Source organism: Argopecten irradians, chromosome 13 (genome assembly GCF_041381155.1).
Source record: "Argopecten irradians isolate NY chromosome 13, Ai_NY, whole genome shotgun sequence".
Classification (NCBI taxonomy): Eukaryota; Metazoa; Mollusca; class Bivalvia; order Pectinida; family Pectinidae; genus Argopecten; species Argopecten irradians.
Genome location: NC_091146.1, coordinates 6,096,376 through 6,122,102, shown reverse-complemented (window position 1 = coordinate 6,122,102; position 25,727 = coordinate 6,096,376). Strand labels below are relative to the sequence as shown.

Below are 25,727 nucleotides of genomic sequence, written 5' to 3'. Positions count from 1 at the left end.
TCATAGGCGCATGACTTGCGTATTGTTTGTTTTAATAATTCTGATTTTGTATTTCGATAAGCTAATGATGGCGTCGCAGATGCTTCACCGCCGACAGAGCATAAATGATATCCATCATTTGAACAATAATTGGTGTTTAATCGTGTATATATATATGCCTAATTAACACAAAGAAATAACATAAAATAATTTATTTCGCCTTTGGTGCATGCGCAATCATTACTTCATTCTATATCAGATATAGTGCCACGGAATTTTTTCGAGATGCAATTAATTGTCTTTCATATTTTATTTTTAACTTGAAGTAAAATGAGAAACTCAAACTTTTCAATGGTAGTAATGGTGTAAAATAAGTAACTTTTATAACTGAAGAAAAATACAAAATCGTCTGCTCCTGTTTTTGACAGTGAAAAAATACCATTTGTCAGCGGTGGAGAATCTTGAAGTGTAAAATACGCAAAATACATCAGTAAATACAAATGATTATGTGTCCGAAATTGAATATATTGGTATATTTCCATTCTACTTTCAGTTTCCCGTTTGATCTATGTTAAACCAGATGGGCAATATCACGCTATGAACTCAAATCTGGTCAAGCGTATGAATATTGAACGTTTCCGCCGCGTCACTGACAATGTATGCAGTGTATACTTACGCCTATACATAACGGTCATATAATTTAAAAAGTGGTTTTGAAATTGTGCGGTCTATGAAATCTAATAGTATTATCGTGTTGACAAAATATCATCGCATAATTTTCATTTGTTCGCTTGTTTTAAAACGTTTTGTGTTGAACTATATTCAGAATCTGATGCTATGGCTGTTCCGTTTATTAAACTTGGTGACGTCAACACTAGCGCAAGCGGGAAATTCAAAGGATATACGTGCACAGTTTTGAATTTGAATGATCGTAATGGAAATATAAGTAATAAACTGTTATCGGATGGGCTTCATATCAACTGTATGTCCAATCTGGTAACAGTTTATTGCTTAAATATTCTCTAAAGCTAATGATGACATTTAATGAATTACATGTATCACAACAAATGGCCCGAAATCCTGACTATTGATCAGACTTTGTTCAGATAAAATCCCAAGATATTAACATCCTATTAAAAATTATCTTCCGTTGAAGAGAAGCTGAATTTTTGAGAAAGACATAAAATATCCTTTGAAGCAGCATTAAGAAATATTCATGGCATTCGATTTAATTTTCTAAATTTTGTCCCCAGCAAATTCTAGCCGTGTAATTGGTGATCGTGCAGGGAATACCAGACTGCCGTACACGACACGAACTCTCACAAGTAACAGAAATGATCAATAACTCTTACTGTGTTTGTTCAATTTGATAATCATTTAGGGATTACATTACTTAATTTTAAATAAAAATGAACTTTAACAGATTTTTAACCATTTAAACAATGAGTTGTATTACATTGTGGTATTTCTTCTTTTGTTTCTTTCTTTTTTTGTCTTTCGTTCATTCCTTGCGCTTTTCTTTTCTAGTCATACTTATTTTTCTTTCTTCTCTTTATAGTCTTATTTTGTTTATTTATTTTTTACTCTCCTTTTAACGTTTGTTGTTGGTTTCGTATCCTTCTTTCATGCTTTACGTTTGCTTGTGTCTTTCTCTAACACAAATACAATGTTTATTGAAAAACATGCGTTTTAAATTTATCATCATGAATCTTTTTTTTCTGAATGCCCTGCTATTTTGTCTTACTAAATGCCAATTAATAGCAATTACCTATGGAGTGGTCTTGGATGTATTTACTTATTTCTTAAGTTAAATGTTAAATTATCATGCAATTTCTATCTGAAAGCTAGAGTATATATAATCTCCGTGCAAAATCCTGGTCATATGTGTACGAGACTTGATCAAGAGCACCATACTTAAGGGTAATTCAAAACCAGCAGGAAATTGCATATCTTTTGATTTGGCATTGTGAGCTACGGTAAGTAGGTCTGACCTATTTAATCAACGTTTTTAGACAGAAAGATAAACACATTCTCTGCTGGTTGCCGTGAAAGGGAAATTAGTTCTCCACGAGATGAAAAATCAAAGGAAATCAAAAGTAGTCATAAACCTAGTTCTACTCGTCTGACACCCACTCGTGTCTAAGTCTCGCGAGAACACAGCCATCTCGAGACCTCTTGTCTCGCGGGATCGCCGCCATCTCGAGACTACTTGTAAAAAATCTGCAATCCGACTAGTTGAGCTGTGAAGGTTTATTAGAAACCAGACAGAGCTAGGGGACGGATAACACGATAGTTCCTACACATCGGACCCACATGATTCTGGTCGTCGTGCATTTGTAGGCATTGCATTAAATGTTATTACGGAAGATTGGATGGCATCGGATACCGAATTCAGCAAAATCAAAGACGAATGGCCTACATTTAAAACGATCAGAGACAACAATAGCCAAATACAACGTTACATCCTTAATTAAGTAATATTTCTCCAAAATGTGAAATAGTCTGAGGGCCCTAGCTTCTGCCCTTAATGAAATTTTTGTTAAAAGAGCAAATTTAATTGCTATCATTCAAGTTTACAATGCTGATAATAAGAAAAGGTATACCAATCCCATCAAGCAGAAGTCTGTCATATCTACGAGCTTACGGCAATTGATAAGAGTAGTCAGATGTGGTCGGTATATTATTGGTCAAGCGATGTGAAGAATAGATCAGTGACGTCAAGAGGCAGTTTGTCAGGAACACTGGCATTATTAAGCGAGACCGAGAACATTTGTCTTCAGCGCGTTATAGTCCTATTCGACTTGACCGTCGGTCAAGCGTTATCTGTATCATATCCAATCAGATTAAAACCTTCTTCATCTATCACATCCACTTCGGCCAGATGAGTGGTCACTATTGATACTTAGTCAATGTGATATATGTATTATGGTCAGTTCCGGACAGTTAAATGGACACTTGACCTTCAATCAGTCTGCGCTATATAAATCATAATAGAGCGACGACACAGAGATTGGCCTCTTGACAGTATTAATGTTAATCAATGATAGTAAAAAATGACCTTATCGAACGGGACTTAGCCTTGCTTACACACACAGGGAATCGTATCAGAAGAACATTCCGTATAATTAATTATCTCAGACTCATTAAGGATTTTGGAATCTGTTTTAATATTGTTTATATGGTGGCAAATGTGTTTTCATATTGGATATTTAGGTAACGTTTCAAAACAAACATTCAAAACAATACCACCAAGAACAATGCAATGATATCTTCTTTAAAGAGATATTATTTATAGCTTGCTTTATCCGATGAAATAAACAAGCTTCAACCTTATAAGCTTATTGAAGCATGAACAAACATGATGACGGGAGTGATAAAACCATATAGATAGTTGAGAATGCTAGCGAAAGTGTCTATGAGCATAAAGCTATTGTAGCCAGAAAATAGGGCGATTCATGTTATGGAAATAATTAACCGGCTCTAGAACCATGAAAGAATCTTAGACTTCAGTTTTGACTTAGCCAATGATAAATGATGTAACGTTTTGTAACGTCAACTTTGATTGGCTAAAGTCTAATTTTAAGACTGTTTTGGACGTAAGTTTGTTTTATGATCCTGAGGCCAGAACAAAATACTTAGAAATACCATCGACGGTGTCCTGGAGTATAATGGAGAACAGTGCTACATGTGTTAGAATGTTTATCAGAACAGTGGAAGGTAAACCCTAGTGAAGATGACTGATGTTATGTCCCTTTTGCCAGATACTGATGTAAAAGCTTAAACCCTTTGATCGATGGGAGCAAGACGATGTACTTAGTGATAAATCGGACAGTGACGACACTCATCAACACAAACTTTAAACAAGTGGTCATTATCACCACAGCTTCATCAGTGTTGACCATGGGAGGTCATAAAACCTTGATTTGGACACACCACGTCCACCACGTGACTGACAGCAGTGCCGTATTAACACGAGGTAAAAACTACAGCCAGGATCTACAGGAGACGATCATTAAGATTGATTTTTATCGACACCCGGAAGCAACATTCACTGATGAGAATTAGGGTGATGATTATGTACTCCGAATGTCTTCTCGTCCGGTATTAAACAATCGGATGACAGGCAAGAGATTCCGAAGCGACATGACCGTGGTCGTTTGTAAGTTTTATTCGTCTTGTCTTGTCCAGAGAAATAGTGCAATAAGGAAATGGATGAGAATGTGTTCGGCATTAACGAGTCGATAACGCGGTTGTCATGAGTCTTCAACTCGGGCTTCGGACGCCTGAAACGTCATCATTTGTAAACGAGATTAAAAAGAGGTTTATATCGCCATGGTATATTTGCTGTTGCCTTTTGTTTGAATGTTTTGTATTTCTGATGTTTGTCTTGAACAATTTGGTAGCTTACTCTTTCAATTTTCAGTGATTCTTTTATAGTTTTACCATCTCGAGTGAATGTAATACTTACTTTATATAGTTTGTATATATTGTTTTTGGAGACTGCGGTATATTGTTTAAGAGTGGCTGCCGTATACTGGGTTTGGGATACTGTGACATATTGAGTTTGGATGACAGGTGTATATAGGTGTTGGTAACTCTATGCTATCTTCTAGTAAAAATTCAATCTCAATTCAATATCTGAATGGAATGCAAGCATGGAATGGCATTAGACCAAGATTTTTCGAAACTAAAAGTAACGACTTAGGTCAATACTAACTCATGCCGTTATAGTTTTACTTAAGTTTATGATGTTTGATTCAAGACATCGGGACTAGATTTGATATAAAATTGACATTGCTTCTTATTTGAATTACATATATATGAAACAAATACATAAACACTTTCCACAAAAAGTAAACCAAAAGAGTATACTCACATCCCAGTAACATGGCGAAGATAGAGAACAGCTTCTCAGCGTTGGTGTTAGGCGCCACATTTCCGAATCCTATACTGGTCAAACTGGTGAAGGTGAAATACAGTGACGTAATATACTTTGACCGGATGCTGGGACCACTCATGGTGTCGTTTGGTAGGTAAGGTCTATTACACTGTGTGGCCAGGTGGTCCAACCAGCTGATTCTCGCCTTCAGGTGGGGCCGCTCTACATAGGCGATGGCGTAGAACACACAAGCCAGCCAATGGGCGATCAGAGAGAAGGTAACCATTAGCAACATTAGGACGGCAGCTCCGTACTCGGCGAACTGTTCTATCCGGCGGAGCACGCGCAATAACCGGAGTAGACGAGCTAGCTTTAGTACACCTGTTATTGTCATGGTCTGTAAGAAATCGAAAAGTTTACATTGTTAAAATTATAATTAATCTATTTGTTAAGGCCTTAGGCATTTCACTGATCAAGTAGTCATGAGTCTAGAAACTAACAGGGGACTTCAAATGAAAAAAAATAATTCAAAGGATGGTTTATTTTGTTACATAGTTTAACATGTTTTATAAACTAAAATGTTTATGTTGGTGAAGGATTGATGATGAAGTTGAAAGCTCCTTGTTTTTTTTTACAATTGTGAAACAAACATACGCTGTAAAATTTATGATGAGACATGCAGAATTTCTGAAACCTCATCATTTGAATCAGCATGACGAGTCTTTTGATCTTGAAATTCTTTCTTAATGCCTAAATGTTGAGTTTTTGGAAGTGTCAGATACAATTTGACATTGTCTCCATTACGTCATACTTACGTCCGAGTTTCCGGAGCCAAACAACAACAAATCAAATGGAATGGCGGCTATGGTATCTATGACGAACCATCCCTTGACGTAATTCACGGCGATTTTCTGCGGATCTACAACAACCTCGCCGTCATGGAGATACGTCGTCCGGAAATTTATCAAAATGTCGGCGATGAACATAAGGTCAACGATGAGGTCAATCAGAACGAGCGGGTCTGCTTTACTTGTCTCTGCGTTCTGTAACCGACTGGCCGCGTCTCGGTTCAACTTCATCCGAGTCTCGTCCTGGTTGAGGAGGAAGCAGACGACATAGGGCGTTAGGACGGCAGTGTAGAGGACAAGAAAGAGGATGATCCAATCCCAGACGGCCTTGAAGGGCGAGTAGTGGAGGATAATGAACTTTGTCTGTTGTTGATGTTGTTTGGATGGCGGGATGTATTCGATCTCTGAGCACTCATCGTCGCTGGGTTCGATGGATGTAGGCTTCGCCTGTAGAGACACAATCAAAAGTAAATGTAGTTAAATGATCTTAATGTGAAGTCATATTTTTGCTGTCTATGTATGAATAAAGCCAATAAAACCAATATAAATAAGCGTCTGTTTAGGGGCAAATGTGTCCTTTGTTCGGACCATGATCTTAGTATAGAGACAACTACATATATATATGTAGTGCCTGCGTTTAGTAAAAACTAAGTTTACTAGAGCCACTTTGCAAGGGACGTCGTAGCATTGTAATCACTTGCGAAGCCATTAAGATACTACATATTAAGGGTCTTAAATGAGTGTTCATTTCATATGACTGAATATATGAAATGAATCTAAAAAAGTTTTTATTATTGCGAGCCTTTGCGAAAACTTCAATACGAGTTTCAGAAGATCTCATATGAAATGAGCACAAATTTATGATGCTTTTGTATCAACCAATATATCAAAGAATCTCACGTCAACGTGCATTGCGAAAATCCAGCGGAGGTCGCCGCTCTCGAAATTCTAAATTCACATCATTTTTCCTGACGTCATTTCATTTTGTTTGTGATGACGTTACAATGAATGTTCAGCCAAAGAAAATCACTCAAGGTCAAATTACACTAGTTACTCATATACACAAATGTCTTACATGGGTGACACCACTGGATAACAGGCGGATTCTGTGATATAAATCATAATATAATGAGTTATGCATATTACTATAGTCAGATATACTAACCAATGCCTTGCCTTTGAAGCTTGATTTCCTATACACAAACATAATCCAGCGTCAAGAACAAAACACTTGTCCAATTAAAGATTTCTCAACTCATTTATATCAGAAGAAATCTACTATATGGCTATGCAACACAAGTATCACTTCATTTAACAATTTTAGGAGGTTTCCATGTACAAACACTCTGCAGATCTGATGCGAATATCCATTCGTGGAAACTATAATGCATAATATAGATTGTTAATTAATTAACGGTCATGAAACACGCGGAAACATTTATGAAGAGTAGCATGTCAATTTTATTTGCAAGTCTATACCACGTCCCAAACACTTCGTAATAATAAAGTAAATAAATTTCAGTAATCATAGTATGAACATAGAGAAATATCAGCTTTCAAATCAACAGAAATATCAGAAATAAATACAATAGAAATATAATTATTTGTGTTTTTCACCCCCTTTCGCCCCAGATATGCCCTAAGGGGATATTCCAGGTATTAATTACTATGAAACTTTTCCAGATTTTGAGGGAGTTTTTCGGTCAATACTGCATCTGGTGACGGGGCTGTCATTATATATTGCTTCACCATGTTAGTGTGTATATGTTCCAAGATAATGAGACAATCCTTCTACGTATCTCCATACACTGATACCAGGATAAGATGAACGAGAGGTTTTGAAAAATTGCCAAATCTTCCGAAAACCTATTGAAAGCAAACTGGTGTAAGGCTAAAGATATTATCGTTTGTTAACATCCCTGTTCGCCGATGTACAAATCAATGAGAGTCGATTAGAAAGACTTTCCCTCCTGTTTACATCCGGGCTAACAAACTATAATAAGTGTTCGATGTCTTCTAGATAAAGCCAACGTTGAGGAGCATGTAAATTGTAACATAGAATTGTCATTTATACCGTGGTTACCTTAAATATAAGATCATGGACGGGATTTGAAACATCAGATTTGTATAGAAGTCATTTAGCCGCAAAAGATATATGGCAAAGTCAGTGTAACGTTGAAAATGGACCCCGCATGAGACTTCCATCCATGGCCAACGGCATTTATGGTCTATATACAACCTTGACAACTGACTTCGGGCGAGTTTGCCAACGCAGTCGTCACATGCCCATCGCTTATTGAAATACACTTAGTAAACAAGGCCCGTTATCAGAGTTGTTTCCTGTGTGTCAGGATCCGTCACTGTGCTGCTTCACCTCACGATTGTTTTCCTGGATATATACTCGAAAAGAAATTAATAATCAACGAATATAAAGCGTCTTTAACATACAGTTTAAGTGTTAATTCTATGTTGACATGTGATTTTAATTTTTGTTTACTCTAATTTTGAAACTAATCAAGAAAGGGTATATATACATATGTAGGGATTTATGTTTTTAATCTAGTTTACGTTGTGACGGCTATATGCTATTACTGTCATTAAATTTGCGAATGTTTCGATTAATAATATATACGAAATAAGATCACCACAAAAAATATTACGAGCACAATTTAAAGTCTAAACGGTTAATCGACAAATTAATCTCCATAAAATTGTTGAACAGGAAAACGCGAAATTTCGAAAATAAGCCGCTACTAATATGTTGTTGGTTAACATCAATAAATTTCAGCAGGTCATATTGGTATCCGAAAATACAATGTTGTCAAGATGTCCTTATACATTTGTAGATGGCATATTTATGTATTTATCATAATTCTTAATCTGGTACCAGGAGAATAAGCAATCAGGCATCTGTGTCTCTATACTCTAGGGGTTACTATCACTGTTGGTATACCCACCCCTGGGCAATGGCAAAGGAAATCTGAAGACTCTTTGTACGACAACAGATAAAACAAGTTGATGTACGACAACAGAGTCGCATAACGGTTCACTATGTGGCTTTGAATCACTCACTGTAACTACAAAGGACGTATTTGCAGGCCTGTGATTGGCCAGGTGTTTTTCTCCTGGATTTTCTTCAATTTTACTACGTTATAGTCCAAGGGTAGATATAACAATAGTGGTTGTAGCCCCTGGGATGCCGAGGATGGAGGTCAGACTATAATACACACTCTTACATCATTTACGGTAAGATCACAACGTCTATACTCGGTATAAGGGAAAGAAGAAACTTAGAGAAACAGTTTTCCTTTGTCAAACCGAAGTGATGAATAGTCGTTGGTGGAATTATCGGTGTAGCTTATATACCAGCGGGTTAGAAGTTATTAATGATCCTAGATCGTGCACACAGTCCATCAATAGCAGGATCAATGATAACTTTCCTATCTTCCACAGTGCATAGCCATCCGTTTGCGATCAACCTTATCCTTATCAGGGACACCAACACTTTCTACTTAAATATTTAATCACATGCTTCTGCTTATCTTAGGAATATTTATTAAATCCGTTTTCTGTTTATCTTAGGAATATTCATTAAATCCGATTTCTGTTTATCTTAGGAATATTTATTAAATCCGATTTCTGTTTATCTTAGGAATATTTATTAAATCCGATTTCTGTTTATCTTAGGAATATTTATTAAATCCGATTTCTGTTTATCTTAGGAATATTTATTAAATCCGATTTCTGTTTATCTTAGGAATATTTATCAAATCCGATTTCTGTTTATCTTAGGAATATTTATTAAATCCGATTTCTGTTTATCTTAGGAATATTTATTAAATCCGATTTCTGTTTATCTTAGGAATATTTATCAAATCCGATTTCTGTTTATCTTAGGAATATTTATTAAATCCGATTTCTGTTTATCTTAGGAATATTTATTAAATCCGATTTCTGTTTATCTTAGGAATATTTATTAAATCCGATTTCTATTTATCTTAGGAATATTTATTAAATCCGATTTCTGTTTATCTTAGGAATATTTATTAAATCCGATTTCTGTTTATCTTAGGAATATTTATTAAATCCGATTTTTGTTTATCTTAGGAATATTTATCAAATCCGATTTCTGTTTATCTTAGGAATATTCATTAAATACGATAGTCTCCGCATCCCTTATTGCTGCAAATGAATTTCACAATAAAAACAATTATTTAAATGCACGCCTAAACAAACTGCGAGAAGCAATACTCGTGGCAGAGAAAACATATTTCAGACGCAATCTGATTGAAAATACCCATCCTTATTCACACTTCATTTCGGGGTCACGTTCTATCTGATGACCTTTGAACTCTCTTACTTAAGGTTCATGTAAAGGCTTTAAACAGTGATATTTTGCAAGCCTATAACTCATTACTGTGCTGCAATTGAACAGAACTAACTTCTTTAATTGTTGGTATGTACCCTGGCTAACTGTCAGTCTTACTGTGGATATGTAATTTGTGAAGCTGCTTGTAAATTTCAGTAAAATAAGAGAAAAATGTATATTTCTGGAGAAGACATAGAACTCGTGTGAATTGCATTGATGGCACCAAATAAGCATGCTATTGTGTTTAGTAGTGACTATGCCAGGTACTCCAACAGTTTGTTTAGCAGAATCGGACCAGCGAATAGCGCAGGAGCCTATTGTTGTAAATGCAAATGGCTGCTTTAAATGGCGGATCACAAATATAGCATATAAGAAGACATTTTAATTGATACAAGTGCTCTTATATACACTATAAGGTACTCTGAACATGACAAGAAGACTATTTACGAAAAAAAATAGTTAAAATGTGGACTTTGAGGCTCTTTCCGGAAATTTGCATTTTTCGCCCCAAACAGATCGGTTGAACTATTTTTTTCGTGAAGAGTCTTCTTGTCATGTTCAGAGTACCTTATGGTGTCTATAAGAACATTTGTATCAATTGAGATGGCTTCTTATATGCGATATTTGTGATCCACCATTTATAGCAGCCATTTGCATTTACTACAATAGGCTCCTGCGATATTTGCTAGTCCGATTTTGCCAAACAAACTGTTGGAGTACCTGGCATATTCACAACTGAACACGATGGCATGATTATTTGGTTCCATCAATGTAATTCACACGCGTTCTATGTCTTCTCCAGAAATATACATTTTTCTCATATTTTACTGAATTTTACAAGCAGCTTCACAAATTACATATCCACAGTAAGACTGACAGTTAGCCAGGGTATATACCAACAATTAATAAAATTAGTTCTGTTCAATTGCAGCACAGTAATGAGTTTTAGGCTTGTAAAATATCACTGTTAAAAGCCTTTACATGAACCTTAAGTTAAGGTCTATTTTCTCCACCTAGCTTCTAAAAACGAAAGGACGTATACATTAGCTATGTTGTGCTCTTTGGACGAAATGACTAGATTAGCGTTAGTGATTGTGACTGCCAGATCCTCTAACAAACGGAGTGATAAAGAGAAATTCGATTTTGAGGATTTTTTTCTCAAATTGGTAAGCTGGAAATATACATTAATCGCTATCCCTGCAAGTAGGGCATGGCAATTATGTATGCTGCCTCAAAAGGCGACTAATGTTGTGATATTATCTGTTCTCTCCTTCCAAATATATCCCTCGACACCACCTCTCTTTATAAAACATATGACAAATCTGGCCATCTTTTGACATCTTCATAAAACATATGACAAATATGGAATCCCTGGACATCCTTATAAAAATATGACAAATCTAGCATCCATTGACATTTTTATAAAACATATGACAAATCTTGCCATCCATTGACATCTTTATAAAACATATGCCGGTTGGTGGCCCACAGTAAATCCGTAAATCTTATATATCGATTAAGATAAGTTGGCTACGGGGAGAAGTGAACACGTCAGTGTAAATCAGTAGACCATCTTGTGTCTCCGTCTGTTTTATGTGACGCGTCTGTCGGCTGTTATAACCATACTTTATCAGTGCTAATGAATTGGTCGAGCGGAGACAGACGCTGACGGCCAATCGATGTCGCCTATTTGTACACTACACAGGACAATGGTAGGGTGTAGGCGAAAACAAATCAGTAGAGGAATCCTAATGTTGTCAATGGCTTCCTCAGTGAATTTTCCGCAAAAAATGTCAGGTATCTAGGAGTACAGTATATCAGCGGCATTTCGTGTGCGACTTAAGTTAGCGGGCAATAGGAAATCGCGAAAATAACTCGACATATGTAAAGTAGGATCATATCAGTCTAGATCCCGAACATTAATCGTCTTGAAAATGTCGTTCGGTCGGAAAATGCGAAATTCGGTCACCGCGAAAATAAGTTTATTTATCTGAAATGTATATAATTTACCTGCAATGTATATCATTTACCTGTAATGTATATCCTTTACCTGTAATGTATATCATTTACCTGTAATGTATATCATTTACCGGCAATATATATCATTTACCTGCAATATATATCACGTACCTGTAATGTATATCCTTTACCTGTAATGTATACCATTTACCTGTAATGTATATTCTTTACCTGTAAAGTATATCATTTACCTGTAATGTATATCCTTTACCTCTAATGTATATCATTTACCTGTAATGTATATTCTTTACCTGTAAAGTATATCCTTTACCTGTACTGTAAGTCATTGGATTTCAGGTAACGTCAATTTGTAAACTGGGTGTTTCGCTATAATATAATTAATAATGTAATGTAAATAATAATAACTTGCATTTGTTGTGAGTTATTCACATATCAGATGATTTTGGCTTTAACGCGTTGCATATCTATACAGCATAATACATATAGTGGCGTCTGTGTCATACGCTTATACTTTATAACTTGAAAAGTACGTGGAAAGTTTTATTCGTGGTTTTCAGGTTTAGAAACATTTCAAAGGTATATACATTCATGGTTAGCATATGGAACAACAATAATAGAAAATACACAAATCGCGATTTGTTGTTTTTATAATCATAGTTCTTCGTAATTCCATTGATAATTTTATTTTATTTATACTTTACAGTAATGAAACTGTATAAGCGTGATGAAACTATGAAACTTATCGCAGGTTGGCACACCATTTCAACGAATTGGTCTCCGACCTGCTGAAAACATAGAATGCAACATTCAGTTCATAGGTTGTAGGACCTTAATGGAATGAGAGTTACAAGGACATTTTGAATTGTATCGACGAAAACTAATACTAATTTAATCCATTCACTTTAAGACTAATTATCAATTAAAAAAAACCAAAAAAAAACAACAACATTTTATATATTGTATACGTAACTGTTGACCATATACAGTGATACCTAACAACGGCCATTTTTGTGAGAAGACTGTCTGCTTAATAAGACCATTTGGTAGAGTCCTAAATGTCGAATTTCTACGCAGTTTGACCTGTCTATAAACACCACTTTGTTATAACGATAATTCTTATTTATCCTTTGCATGGTCGTTATAGACACTTATGACTATGATAAGATCTAGAATTGGCATGGTGCAATTATTCATTATGCCATCATGCCAATGGCGATATTAGTCAATTTGCATACTATTTTAAGATCTACGAGGTAAAAGTAAAGACAGGCACATGACAAAGCATTAAGACATAGTTTTCGATAGATCTGGTTTTGGTAATATTATGCTTGCTGTCCAAAGTACACGTACTATATCGTTATACACGTAGGAATTTCGTATTTAATTTACGAGATTCCAGTGTCTTGTATATACTCTAACCAGTGACATCACGGCAAGACATAAAAGAAATCTGATTGGTAAGAAGTCACTATGTGAGGATATAAAATGAAATGTTAGGTATTGTGTAAGTATGCTGCAATTACTAAACTACGATTCCTCCTTCAACTGTTCTCGGTCTTAGGTCGTCGCGTAAGCTATTGATGTGATATCGGCCGTAAGGCAAGGAATACGTTCACCGAGTACATATCGAGGGAGGCACGCGACATGAAGTTCAATCTCTATAGGAATTCGAAAGCAATATTACGGTTTTTTCCAAATCTATGTATGGAAAGGTTTCTTCATGAGAGGGTAACCAGTGAACATGTAAATGTGTGACGTCATCTCGTCAAGTCCTATTGTGGTCGTATATCCAGCGTATGCATATTTACAAAAGAACGAATGTGAAATAACCTGCAGGCTTCGATCTAAAGTGAAATCCGTGATATGATAAATCGGAAATTCGTCCTTGGCTTTCACAATGACTTAAATTGTTCTCACATAATATTTGTATACATGTTTGAACGTCAATCCTAAAGGCCAATGACGCAAAACGAGATTTTGCGAACAAATGTGATTTTAAATAAAAATAAAACTAATTCAGAATCAATTGATGTGAAATGAATACACAAAGTAAAATTGTACAATAAGATGGCTCGAACGTTCCATACAAATGCATATGAATGTTAGAGTTCGACAAAGCTCCCATTTTGTTATGTAGTTTTCTATTTCTAACGTCACAATTCCAAAGAGACGACGTCATATGCAACATGAGCAGAAATGGGAAATCGACCCATTCAGCCTAAATCTGCCACATAATGGGATATACTTTATAAACCTCACGACTTTATGGATTTACATAATTGCCTCCACCAGAAAGCGAACTCCACATTTCTTTTGTTCAATTCACATACAAAACAAATTGCTTTTTCTAAGAGGACTAAGTAGATATTCACCTTATTTACATACGTATTCACTAAGAGGACTGAGTTTATATTCACCATATTTACATACGTATTCACTAAGAGGACTGAGTATATATTCACCATATTTACATACGTATTCACTAAGAGGACTGAGTATATATTCACCTTATTTACATACGTATTCACTAAGAGGGACATATATTCACCATATTTACATACGTATTCACTAAGAGGACTGAGTATATATTCACCATATTTACATACGTATTCACTAAGAGGACTGAGTATATATTCACCATATTTACATACGTATTCACTAAGAGGACTGAGTATATATTCACCATATTTACATACGTATTCACTAAGAGGACTGAGTATATATTCACCTTATTTACATACGTATTCACTAAGAGGACTGAGTATATATTCACCATATTTACATACGTATTCACTAAGAGGACTGAGTATATATTCACCATATTTACATACGTATTCACTAAGAGGACTGAGTATATATTCACCATATTTACATACGTATTCACTAAGAGGACTGAGTATATATATCACCACTAGTTATATACTATTACTAGAGACTGATATTCACCTTATTTACATACGTATTCACTAACCTGTTCTTCCTCTTCCTCTTTCCGCTGTTCCGTGTCTCGTTCTCCCTCCTCCGATATAGGATGGAACGCCCTCTTTCCTCGCAGTTCCTTCAGGACCTTCAGCATAATGATCTTATTCTTCGCCTGGAAACACAAGAATATGATAATGTTTTAGTAGTCAAATAATCAAATCTTAGTTTAAAGAATGAGTTAGAATATCAAATTCATACATGAAACTACGATTTTCACAACAATATCGCTATTTAGTATTTATATGGGTTTTGTGGTACCTGTGTTCGAAATATTTTCGCAGAGATTAATTTAAGCGATTTCTAATTTTCTGTTGAAACACGCAAGAATTAACCACACTCGGAAATCAGATAGTCCAACGTAACTATGTAAAGATGTTTGAGTTATTAAGCAATGTTGAAAATTGAATGAATACTATAAATCCAAAACGATTGGAATCCACAAGCGACTTACAAACACATTTGGTACGGGATTAGGTATCCAAATCTATCACACAACGAGTTAAAATAAATAGAGATTGTCGTATATGAGTATTGTCTGGTGCTACATCTTTGATCTCTAACTATTATTTTAATCTCAACCGATTTGACATTGATGGTCAAGATTAAGAGCGCAAGTTATCTTTAAAACAGGTTCATTTTGATGATAAAACTTCATCTCTAGTGTCAAGTGAAACATTGAGAATAAATCGAACGTGATAAAGGCGGAAATATCGAAACATGTTGAATGCAATCATGTGCACAATGGTATTGCTGGCGCAGAAGAGATTAAGTTTCATTGTGGTACTACAGAGTCCCATTATGTATCCTTATACCTAATATCTCGTATTTGTGTTGAACTTTGACCTTTCCTTCGCGATATTGGGTAACTGATGCTGATAACTATGTTATATAGCCATACGTTATCCCATTTGTATAATGCTGCAGTAAAATGTATGGCGTTCCTTGATATTTACGGACCGTCAGGGTATTTTAGAATAATAGATGGGAACCTCGCACCGGCAAACCATCTGAAACTGCGTAAATCAAATCCATATTCATAGAAAATGTAATAGACAGATGAGAAATTCTATAAACGCATCAAAGCAAAGCCTGAAGCGGAAGATATTGTGTTTTATCAAGCTTAAGGTTTCTTATGGACGGAATCAAAATTACAATTTTGCCAAACTGGATCATTATCGTGGTTAGAGGGCTGCATTGTGTAATATGTTTGAGCTTTATACGGATTCAATAGATAATGTCAAGATGGTAAACGGAATTTACGAGCACGTGTTGCTCCTGGTAGGAAAAAACCCACTGTGTTGTTGTGAATACTAATATTTGCAAGAAAGTCCGATTACTTCAGATATTGAGAAATTATTATTTTATGAATTTTGTATCAGTTTTTTATCAAAAATTATGAAATTACAAAATATCAAGTTTTTATTTTTTTTACAATTTAAGGAGCATTTAATTAACATCCTATATAAACACTATCAAGAAAATGTTCCGAAATCACCAAACGTTTGTTAACATTTGAAAATAAAATTATTTGAGAAATGGGATAGGAATAGATAAAACATTTCATGTTCAGAACATTTGCTTGTATTTTACATTTGTTTGAAAGCAAATCTCATTACATAAAAGCTGTTGTTTTGTATTAGTATGAGTGGGGAATTAATAATTCACTGATACCGTAGCCTTAAAGACATTACGGCCACTGTGATAATCCAAAATGAAAATAATTTAACCAACAAACCTCAAAACGTGGATACGCTAGCAATTACATATGGGGGCAATAAATACATTCATTATCCCCTAATTACTTAGTAACATAATATTCAGTAACATATAATATTGATATTAAAAAGTCGTTGTTTTTTAATCTTTAAGCTATTTAAGGTGTATTTAGTAATTTGAATGGGAATAGAAAAAAAACACCAGTTCAGCTAAATCATAAGCGCTATTTTCTCAATGTGTAACAAAAATTCATGCAGATCTGAAATGAAAACTGAGCATCAGTTTGTAAAACTAAAGAAACATGCTTTTATCAGATGCACTTGCTACAAAATCTACATCATATTGACAAATGCATCATTTAGCTATTCCGTACAACAAAAATAGATCATAAAACACTAGGACAAAAACAAAAATGAAACTTTAAAAATGAGTAAAGTGGATAGAAATTTTCGGTAACCCGTTTACGCCATTTACAACACTGACAGCTCCATTATCACTAAAAGGTTAGTTATTTATCGGCCTCGATACCACGTATAATAATTTCAGGGAAGATTATAGTGCATTGTACCCTGTAAAGGAAATTCGAAATATGCAGAACATTAAAATATGGCGAGGCATAAGATGTAGCGTTTATAAAGGGTTAATACTTATAAGTCGGCATGATCAATATGATTAGAACAAATCCATATTCTCACTACGTTCCACAGAGGATCTGACAACATCCCAGTATGGGTCACGCTCTGGTGACCTTTATTGTTATTGAACTTCAGTTCCAATGAATTTTGTCATAGATATAGAAAAGATGTTTCGTCACAGCATGCATATACACTGTAGTTATGTTGAAATGTTAGTGTGAAATGACTATATACACGTAAATTATTCTTGCAAACTGAAATTTCGAAGCAATAATTTAATTGGTCAATCGGAAAGGTCATCAAAACGTGATATGGAATCTTGTCAGATTTTCTATGAAACTATGAAACGGGATAAAAGTAAATTCAGCATGATTTGCTGTGCCAACGTTCAGAAAAGATGTGCTAACAGTCAAATTACTATTTAATGACTTATTATTTTCAGAAGATTGTTTTCAAGTATCCGATATATTATTTTTGCCTTAAAAACATGATTGATGAGGGATTATCTTATATCTGAATTTTTGCCCTACTTCTAATAGTACATCATATCTAAGGTAGACATGGCTCATCGTCAAGTCTGATCAAAGTATATTGAAACATTCATGTTGAATTACTTGATTGATTGCTTAACTGCCACTTTATGATATTTTATAATTTCATGTTTTTTTTAATGTTGAAATCTCATTTTGTATGAACCTAAATAAACAATAATGTTAAAACGCTGAAAAAATAGTAAACAATGCTGGTGATGAATAATCGTCATTGTCAATCTTGTAAGTTTATTCCTAGTAATATATCTGTTAGCCCATGTCCACGTGAAACGTTTAATATACATTAGCACCGTTGGATTATAACATTAGATATTTTAAACGGATGAAAATGAATGATAATATATATCTATATATCAGCTAAGCCAGATATATAATTTGGTGCCATACCTAGAGGTTCAGATCGCATAAGGTCTTTCATAGAATTATTCCTGTTATGATTTATGTGTTTTCTTTAATATTCTTATTTCTCTATCACACGGAGACCACTTTCGCGTGTCTTCACCATTATCGATCGTAATAACGACGTGTAAGCTTCATGGCTTCAGGGCAGGCAGCTTCATCAAAGACAACTGTAAAAGTCAGGATAATAAATCTCCATAGAAGAGGAAATAAAACCAAGCCCTCCACTGTGTTATTAAAATATATGTTTCAGTCCTGCATCTCATAAACATCTCCAATCTAATTTACCATCAAAGAGAGCCAACATGAAAATATTAAAAAGAAACTAAAAAAAAAAAACAAAATAAACCCAAGTAACCTTTTCTTTGAAATGCTTTCATCTTAAATCATCATATTTTTTTCCCTAACATTATAGTTATTGATTTTAATATTCTATGGCTTGAATATCGGAAAACATGTACATACAACTGCAATTGTTTTACACAAAAACTGTGGAGTTCAAAGTGTTTTATGTCTTAGAGATATAACATAAAACGATATACTTGTATAGTGTCCGTTGCGAAATGTTTCTGAAATGATTTACCACATAGTTGGAACTGTATCGCGGGTTACAATATTTACAATTTTAGCTACAGAAGAGAGAAAAAGTCTAGCGGTTTTGATTTCGTGATATAGCCTTAAGGTATATGTGATATAACCCTCTACTTATAATTGGCGGACCATAACCAAGACTTATAAAATCACACAAATATCAGCCCGGCGATATAGTCGGTTATAGTTGTTGTTCTGCGAATTATTGACAGAGGATTGAAGCATATGTACTTTCAGTATAGAATATATTCTAGTATGTGATGATGGAATACGAGGTTGCTATACCGTTATCTTTTATCCCACCATTTTCCATGGATTTTCGACGCTCTCGTTGTCACCTTATTGACCAGCTATTTTTGAATATTTACCGTCAAACTTAATGAGGTGACATGGTTTCTTATAAATTAACATAACAAAACGTTGATTTGACCTGTTTCGAGATTAAAGCAAACTTAACACGCTACATTTTCATGACCTTAATTCACCATTCATAATTTTGACTACTGTGTCAATCAAAAACCTAGACAATCATTAAAGGAAAGAAGCAAAGCACATGTATATTAAATGTCCATCCTATACACCAAGACGAGAGATCTAGAGTAGCGAACGGCATTGTTCTTAGTACATATTGTCACTTGGAAAACAAAGCTATACGTCTTGATGTATAACAAATGCACACTGCAGATGCATCACTACAGACGTTTCAAGGATGCACCCCGCTGACATAACTTTGATGTAATGTGTCATAGTTGTATGAGCACAAATATTATGAACTAATATGGCAACATACACGTCAAATTCTGAGCCTGTCACTTAGTGACCTGCAGTAGCGGTCTACCATTGACCTATGCTTGTATTTACATGAATCAATACATTTTCGTTTATTGAGCAATTTGAATGGAGTCTAATATATAGAGTAATAGAGTAAACTGTCTATTGTTCATAAAAGATCTTTTACTACCAAGACAAAAATCAATCTAGTTTTTGTATCAATATCACTGTATATCAATTTCATGTATTAATGTGAACCTGCCTTTACAGCCCAGGTAACTAGTGCCTACGTCACACATCCAATAGCTGGATTTTATCATTACATTATTAGATATATAATTTCTTATCAATAAGGTACAGTCTGCTGTGGTGCATTCGATGAAGAAAATAATTAGTTTTCACTTCCATATAATTAGAAAAAGCATTAAGTCCATGGAGTGATACTATATTGTATTCACTGAACAATATACAACATACCTGTACCTAACGCTGTGTGTTACCACCAGATAAGTTCCGTGTTAACCTACATGGCCATAAATATGCACTGACAACGAAGTATTGTATAGAGATACAGCTATATAATATATAGTCGTTTGTAAGTAACCTACTAAACACATAATATAATCATGGTTTACACCGTAACTATATCACAGTAAACCTACATAGGTAAATTGAAGCCTACATTCAATTACCTGTGAGTCAACATAATGGTACGATACATGTATTTAGAAAATACAGTTAAATTATAAGAAATAGCGTTCTACCACTAAATCACATAAACTGGTTCAACGATCACTTTAATGCTGTAACAACATAGACATTATTTTTCGTAAAATATCCATAAGTTGTTATTAATCTATTTACGATAGTTAATACATAACACTCTTACAAGCTAACAATACTTCCCGAATCATGTGTTTTGGCAGGGAATGGCGTTTTATGAATAATTTAGGATTACGATGTAGATGTTACCATGAATGGTCGCCCTTGCAGCCATGTAGACATCATTGTTATGGTACCAGTCTTTAACAGTTTGTAGTCCTTCATAGAACAAATAGTCACATTAGGTAATTTAATTACCCTGTGATAATAAAACGACTACTATTTCATGCTTACCGGAAAGCTACACACACTGGTATATAATGTTTAACAAGGGACCTAATTGTGTATTCACCAATACAATCTAACGTCAATATGGGCATATCAGTATATAGGATATAAGGCTACTGATGCCAGCGTGGTATTCCATATATAAAGTCTCAATTCGCTAATAAATAACGTAAAATATTTGCTATTAAACCTCAAGAGAAATGTTGTTCTGTTTGGTTTTGAAATACACGATATGAAATTTCAGGGTTATGGTAGAACATTTTTGACATATGTCTCTTTGATCATACTTTTAATAGACCTCTTGAGTAAATTATATTTTACTGAATTTTACTTGATGATAAACTTGAACAGTGCCTCTTATTAACCATTTCCCTTTTTCTTTTCGCTTCAACAATAGTTTATCTGCATTGCTAAAACAGCATAAACTGTTTTTTAAAGCATAAATTTTGCAATTGGTCTCACTTTGTTTTATTTCGGTTTTACCGCAGTGATAAAGTGGTTTAGGTAAATATTACGTTTTGACTGCATTTGAAGTTCATCAACCCCGGATATATGCTATTTTTCTCGGTAAAATGATAATCCGTTCAGAACATTTAAACATAAAGACCGAAAGAATATGTGAAACAAATTATGAAGAAACTAGATAATGTCTTAATTTTAAAAACAAATCCAAAATCACCAGACACTGATAATAGCTTTTGCAGTTTTTTATATTGCTTTCTCCTTGATGTTAGATATCATGCTATACTCAGAATTGATTATGATTGCTTAAGTCCAATTCGGTTGTAGACTTTGAACCGTGACCCACTTTATCTGAACTTAATCACCACCAGTGATGACCTACTGTTGATATTTACTACAGAGACAAAACTAATATTGCGTGTCAGCACTATGCCTATAAAGTTCCTAAAGAGGTCACAGAGGATCAATGAATCGCTGGGAATCAATTAGGTCAACATGTGAGGTCATCAGGGACAGAATTAGAACATACCAGAGCCGGAACGTTATCAGAATTTGGGTGTAAATATTACCTAATTACACTACAGATATGGTTGGTTGATGATATTTATATTTGATTGAACTTGAACAAAATAGTTATACAATGCATTTAACCTTTGTGCTGATTTCATTACGCTATTACGCGCATAGTGTTGACCATAATCGCCCTTCTAGTTATAATAGAGTACTAGACATCTCGTATATCAAAAGGGTTAGGAGGTAGGGTCATAAACCATAGCTTCATCTTTTCTATGTTTGGGAAACGTTTATCAACACAGATAAGTCAATAACGATTTTCTGATAATTATTATCCAATTTGGTTACCGCTTAAGGGTTAATTATATCATTAGGTTAAAAGCCGAGGTCCGTGATGGAGTTTAAATTACATTTCAGGCTCCCGGCCATTGGTAACGTCTATGACGTTGACCTTTTGTAAGATTTATGAACTTCTGTATAATGATGATGTAAAAGGAAATACGAAAGAATCAAATACATTTTATGTTTAAAGTGACTTTTCATTCCAATATCCTGAATAACTTATACTTCAAACGTTTACAGTAAATCAATGTATTATGTTTCTGGGTCCCTTGATTTATTTGTGTTTTGTAAATAAGTGAGTTAAGTAATACCGTAAAGCCGGCTATTTTCGCATGAATCATATTCTCACGATTTGGGGGAGACATTGCATGGATCGTGAAAGTATCTACCCTAAATCAATATCGCTTAAATTTAAAATCGCTAACATATGATTTTCTCCTTTTGAGAACAAATCTCGAAAACTTTGGTCCACGAAAATAATCGCCTATATGGTAGTTGGTTATAGACAGAAATATTGGTGGCCTGTAGTGACCACTGCGTTACGATGATATAACGCCGACATAGATATTCTAAAGAATGCAGGCTTAGAAATAAGAAATAAAATATAAGTTGTAAAAATGATCTGTTACACAAACGAGATATTACACCACCATCTTACATACAAACTAACTAAAAACTAATTCTGTTAGTGACACCCGTATTGTTACACAAACTCGTTGACCGTTTACTATAGTATTTGTTGTTAGGACAAATATATGACGATCTGATTAAATACGCAGTTCAGTACAACTCTTCTACAACTAAAGCTTCACGTGTACGTAGCTTTATCTCATTTCAGTTTTTACTAGTGTGTATTTTAATCATTATTCTTATTCACATATGTTTAACCAATGATAGAATATAATTACATGTAATTATGTATATTAAACTAACTATCAGAATATACTTTGACCATGATATGTTTATGTAAGTGACTTTGTTTTCCCATGTAGAGTTTGACGGTTGTATAGTTTTTCTCATTCATATTGTATAAGGGGGATCTAATCTCACCTGTTATAACATGTAGCAATAATACCTGTTTATGAATACTAAATCAAGGCATATTGTATAAGGGGGATCTAATCTCTCCTGTTATTACATGTAGCAATTATACCTGTTTATGAATAATAAATCAAGGTCGAGGAGAAAGAACATAAGCATTCCATGTGTGCATCAATAAACAGCTTAAAAACGGAATTGACCTAAAAAAAAAAAAGAAAAAAAAAGAAAACCGAGTTTCCACTAGCGTGTACAATATCACTTTCTGTGAAAACGAGGCCACATGTATTATTAATAATGATATATTAATATGTTTAGGTAAACAATAGTCTGGGGAAACCATCTGTACCTACTGACATCTAATCTAACTCAATACAAACTAGATACCACTCCCTATAATGCCCCGAGTTCGTTTTGTACATACCTATCCCTTTTGTTATTGTTCACGATTTCTAGACACTTTTGATTGTGTTAGCGTTTCATAAAGGCACGAAATAGAGATATGTATGCACGACAATGATGTAAGTACAGTTCATATATCGATTGTTGTTTAAAAGCGATCATATCTAACTGTAGATTGGAATTAAACTTGCAGTTGTATGTTTTGAATACACGTTTACTAGATAGGCAAATTGTGCTATTTGTATATTTATATATAAAGTTTAGATTAGATTGGATTTCGAGTGATAAGCAATTCAAATAAATCGTAAATGTAGTTACGTTATATTTACAAAGTTAAACGTGATCTGTTTTGATCCTTCAGCTTGCCTGCTAGACTGGCCACCAATCCCTAGAATATTGAAAAAAACAACTTTTTTTTTATATTTTTGTTTCTCCTACATGGTTGATTCCTAAGTTTCAAAATAGGGGGTGGATTATCAAGAGAAGAACTCTGCTGAATATGTCTTATCAACAAGGATCTGATGGCCAATCTACGTACCTGCCTACGTTGCGGAAGCGCCCCTACACCCATCAAAAAGTTATACATTGTATATGATTATATGCGTGTTGCTATAGGTAGAAATTTGAATCTTTTGAATCTAATCTTGTAAAGCTTCGAAAATATGTTTTACTGTAAAAAGAAATCCAACCTGTATTCCACTGTAAATGACATGATTTTGACCTAGATTTTGTTTTTGTTTTCAATTTGCGAACATTTTGAAAACAGTATAGTATATCCCTTTGTAAAAGTGATACTCATTACACTAAAGACATCTGCGAGATTTTTAATTTGTTTTAGTCTAGATTTTGTCGCAGCAATGATGGCTAAGTCATATCTAGCGTTAACAGATCGGTACATTGAAATTGTTTCGATTTTTACTAAGATTGGTTACATTCCCAATAAAACGACGAATGTTGCAAAATTAGATCATTTGATGATGCGTACCGTTTAATGTTATTTTTGGCATTCTGTATTGTATCAGTAGAATAATCATGACATTCTATTTATATACATAGATTGTATATATCTTATTCGCCGTTTGAATAGATTTTTATTTGAAATTAAGCTATAATGCTGGTAGCTTTTGTTGGTTTATATATCGTTTTTATTCATCCTATTTCGTGAGACGTAGCAATTCTTATAATTCCCAGTACACGTAACCACCAGGATTAATTATTGATCGAGACATTTTACTAATCAATCACTGACTTCAAAAACATACAAATAAATATCATTCGTAATGATCGCGTGATTAGGATTTCATTTCGTCAGCTCGTGTAAGTCAAATGCAAATTCAACGAAGGATTTTTTTTATTGGATCCTGCTTTAAAACAAACAAAAATAGAATGAGAAATGTTTAAAAAGTATTGCAAAACTGGAATACTCAGAGAAAAAACACCGAACATCACTCTGTACCTTGTAACCGCCTGGGATTCGAATTGAAACCAAGACTGGGAGGGCCTGAGGTAGATATCAACCAATTCTCATATTTCCACAATATTCACATTGTATCTACAGATTAGAGAACACAGGGAACCATCAGAGCCCCGACATATGAAGTAATCGACAAAATCCTCCAAAAAAATTGAATGTTCCGACCGCAAACTTATACATTATCAATCTTTTTTTTTTCAATAATTGTTTAGTTATGACACTCCCTAATTTTAGATTTCTCCTGTTGTTTAGACATACATGACAGGCAAGCAATTTTATAAATTATTTTCCGAAGTGCAAAGAGGGAATGTTCAATTGTTATATCAATGACTTTATCAGCCATACAGTTCATAAAGGAGTTACTTTATAAACCAGTGATATGAATGAAATATGAATGAATGGATAGATATGTACATGGAGTAACTGTGGTCAGGAATCCTCGGGAACTTTTGTCGTTTGTCCCATTAATTGAACAGTACTCCAGAGGCGACATTCATCCGTATCTACTGTCGGCTCAAAATGGAAGAACGGGAACAATAAAACATAAAATTACATAGACAATACGTATAACAAATATCGCGTCTAATTCGATTAAGAGCACAGAATACGGCTGACAAGAATAAAAGGTTTATAAACACATATAATACAACCGATAGATTCAACGGGAATACGAAGTTGAATTTGTT

At 34.4% G+C, this 25,727-nt stretch overlaps 1 protein-coding gene across 2 annotated transcripts in view; it reads right to left on the bottom strand.

The window, feature by feature from the left end:
* LOC138306080 (voltage-gated inwardly rectifying potassium channel KCNH7-like) overlaps positions 1–25,727 on the bottom strand; it is a 235,316-nt gene that overhangs the window by 20,266 nt on the left and 189,323 nt on the right. For both annotated transcript variants that reach the window (XM_069246434.1, XM_069246435.1), the window contains 3 exons: positions 15,027–15,149; positions 5,674–6,153; positions 4,856–5,255 (listed from right to left, as the gene is read on the bottom strand). In XM_069246434.1, the coding sequence (XP_069102535.1) occupies positions 4,856–5,255; positions 5,674–6,153; positions 15,027–15,149 (1,003 nt within the window). The remainder of the gene's footprint in view (positions 1–4,855; positions 5,256–5,673; positions 6,154–15,026; positions 15,150–25,727) is intronic.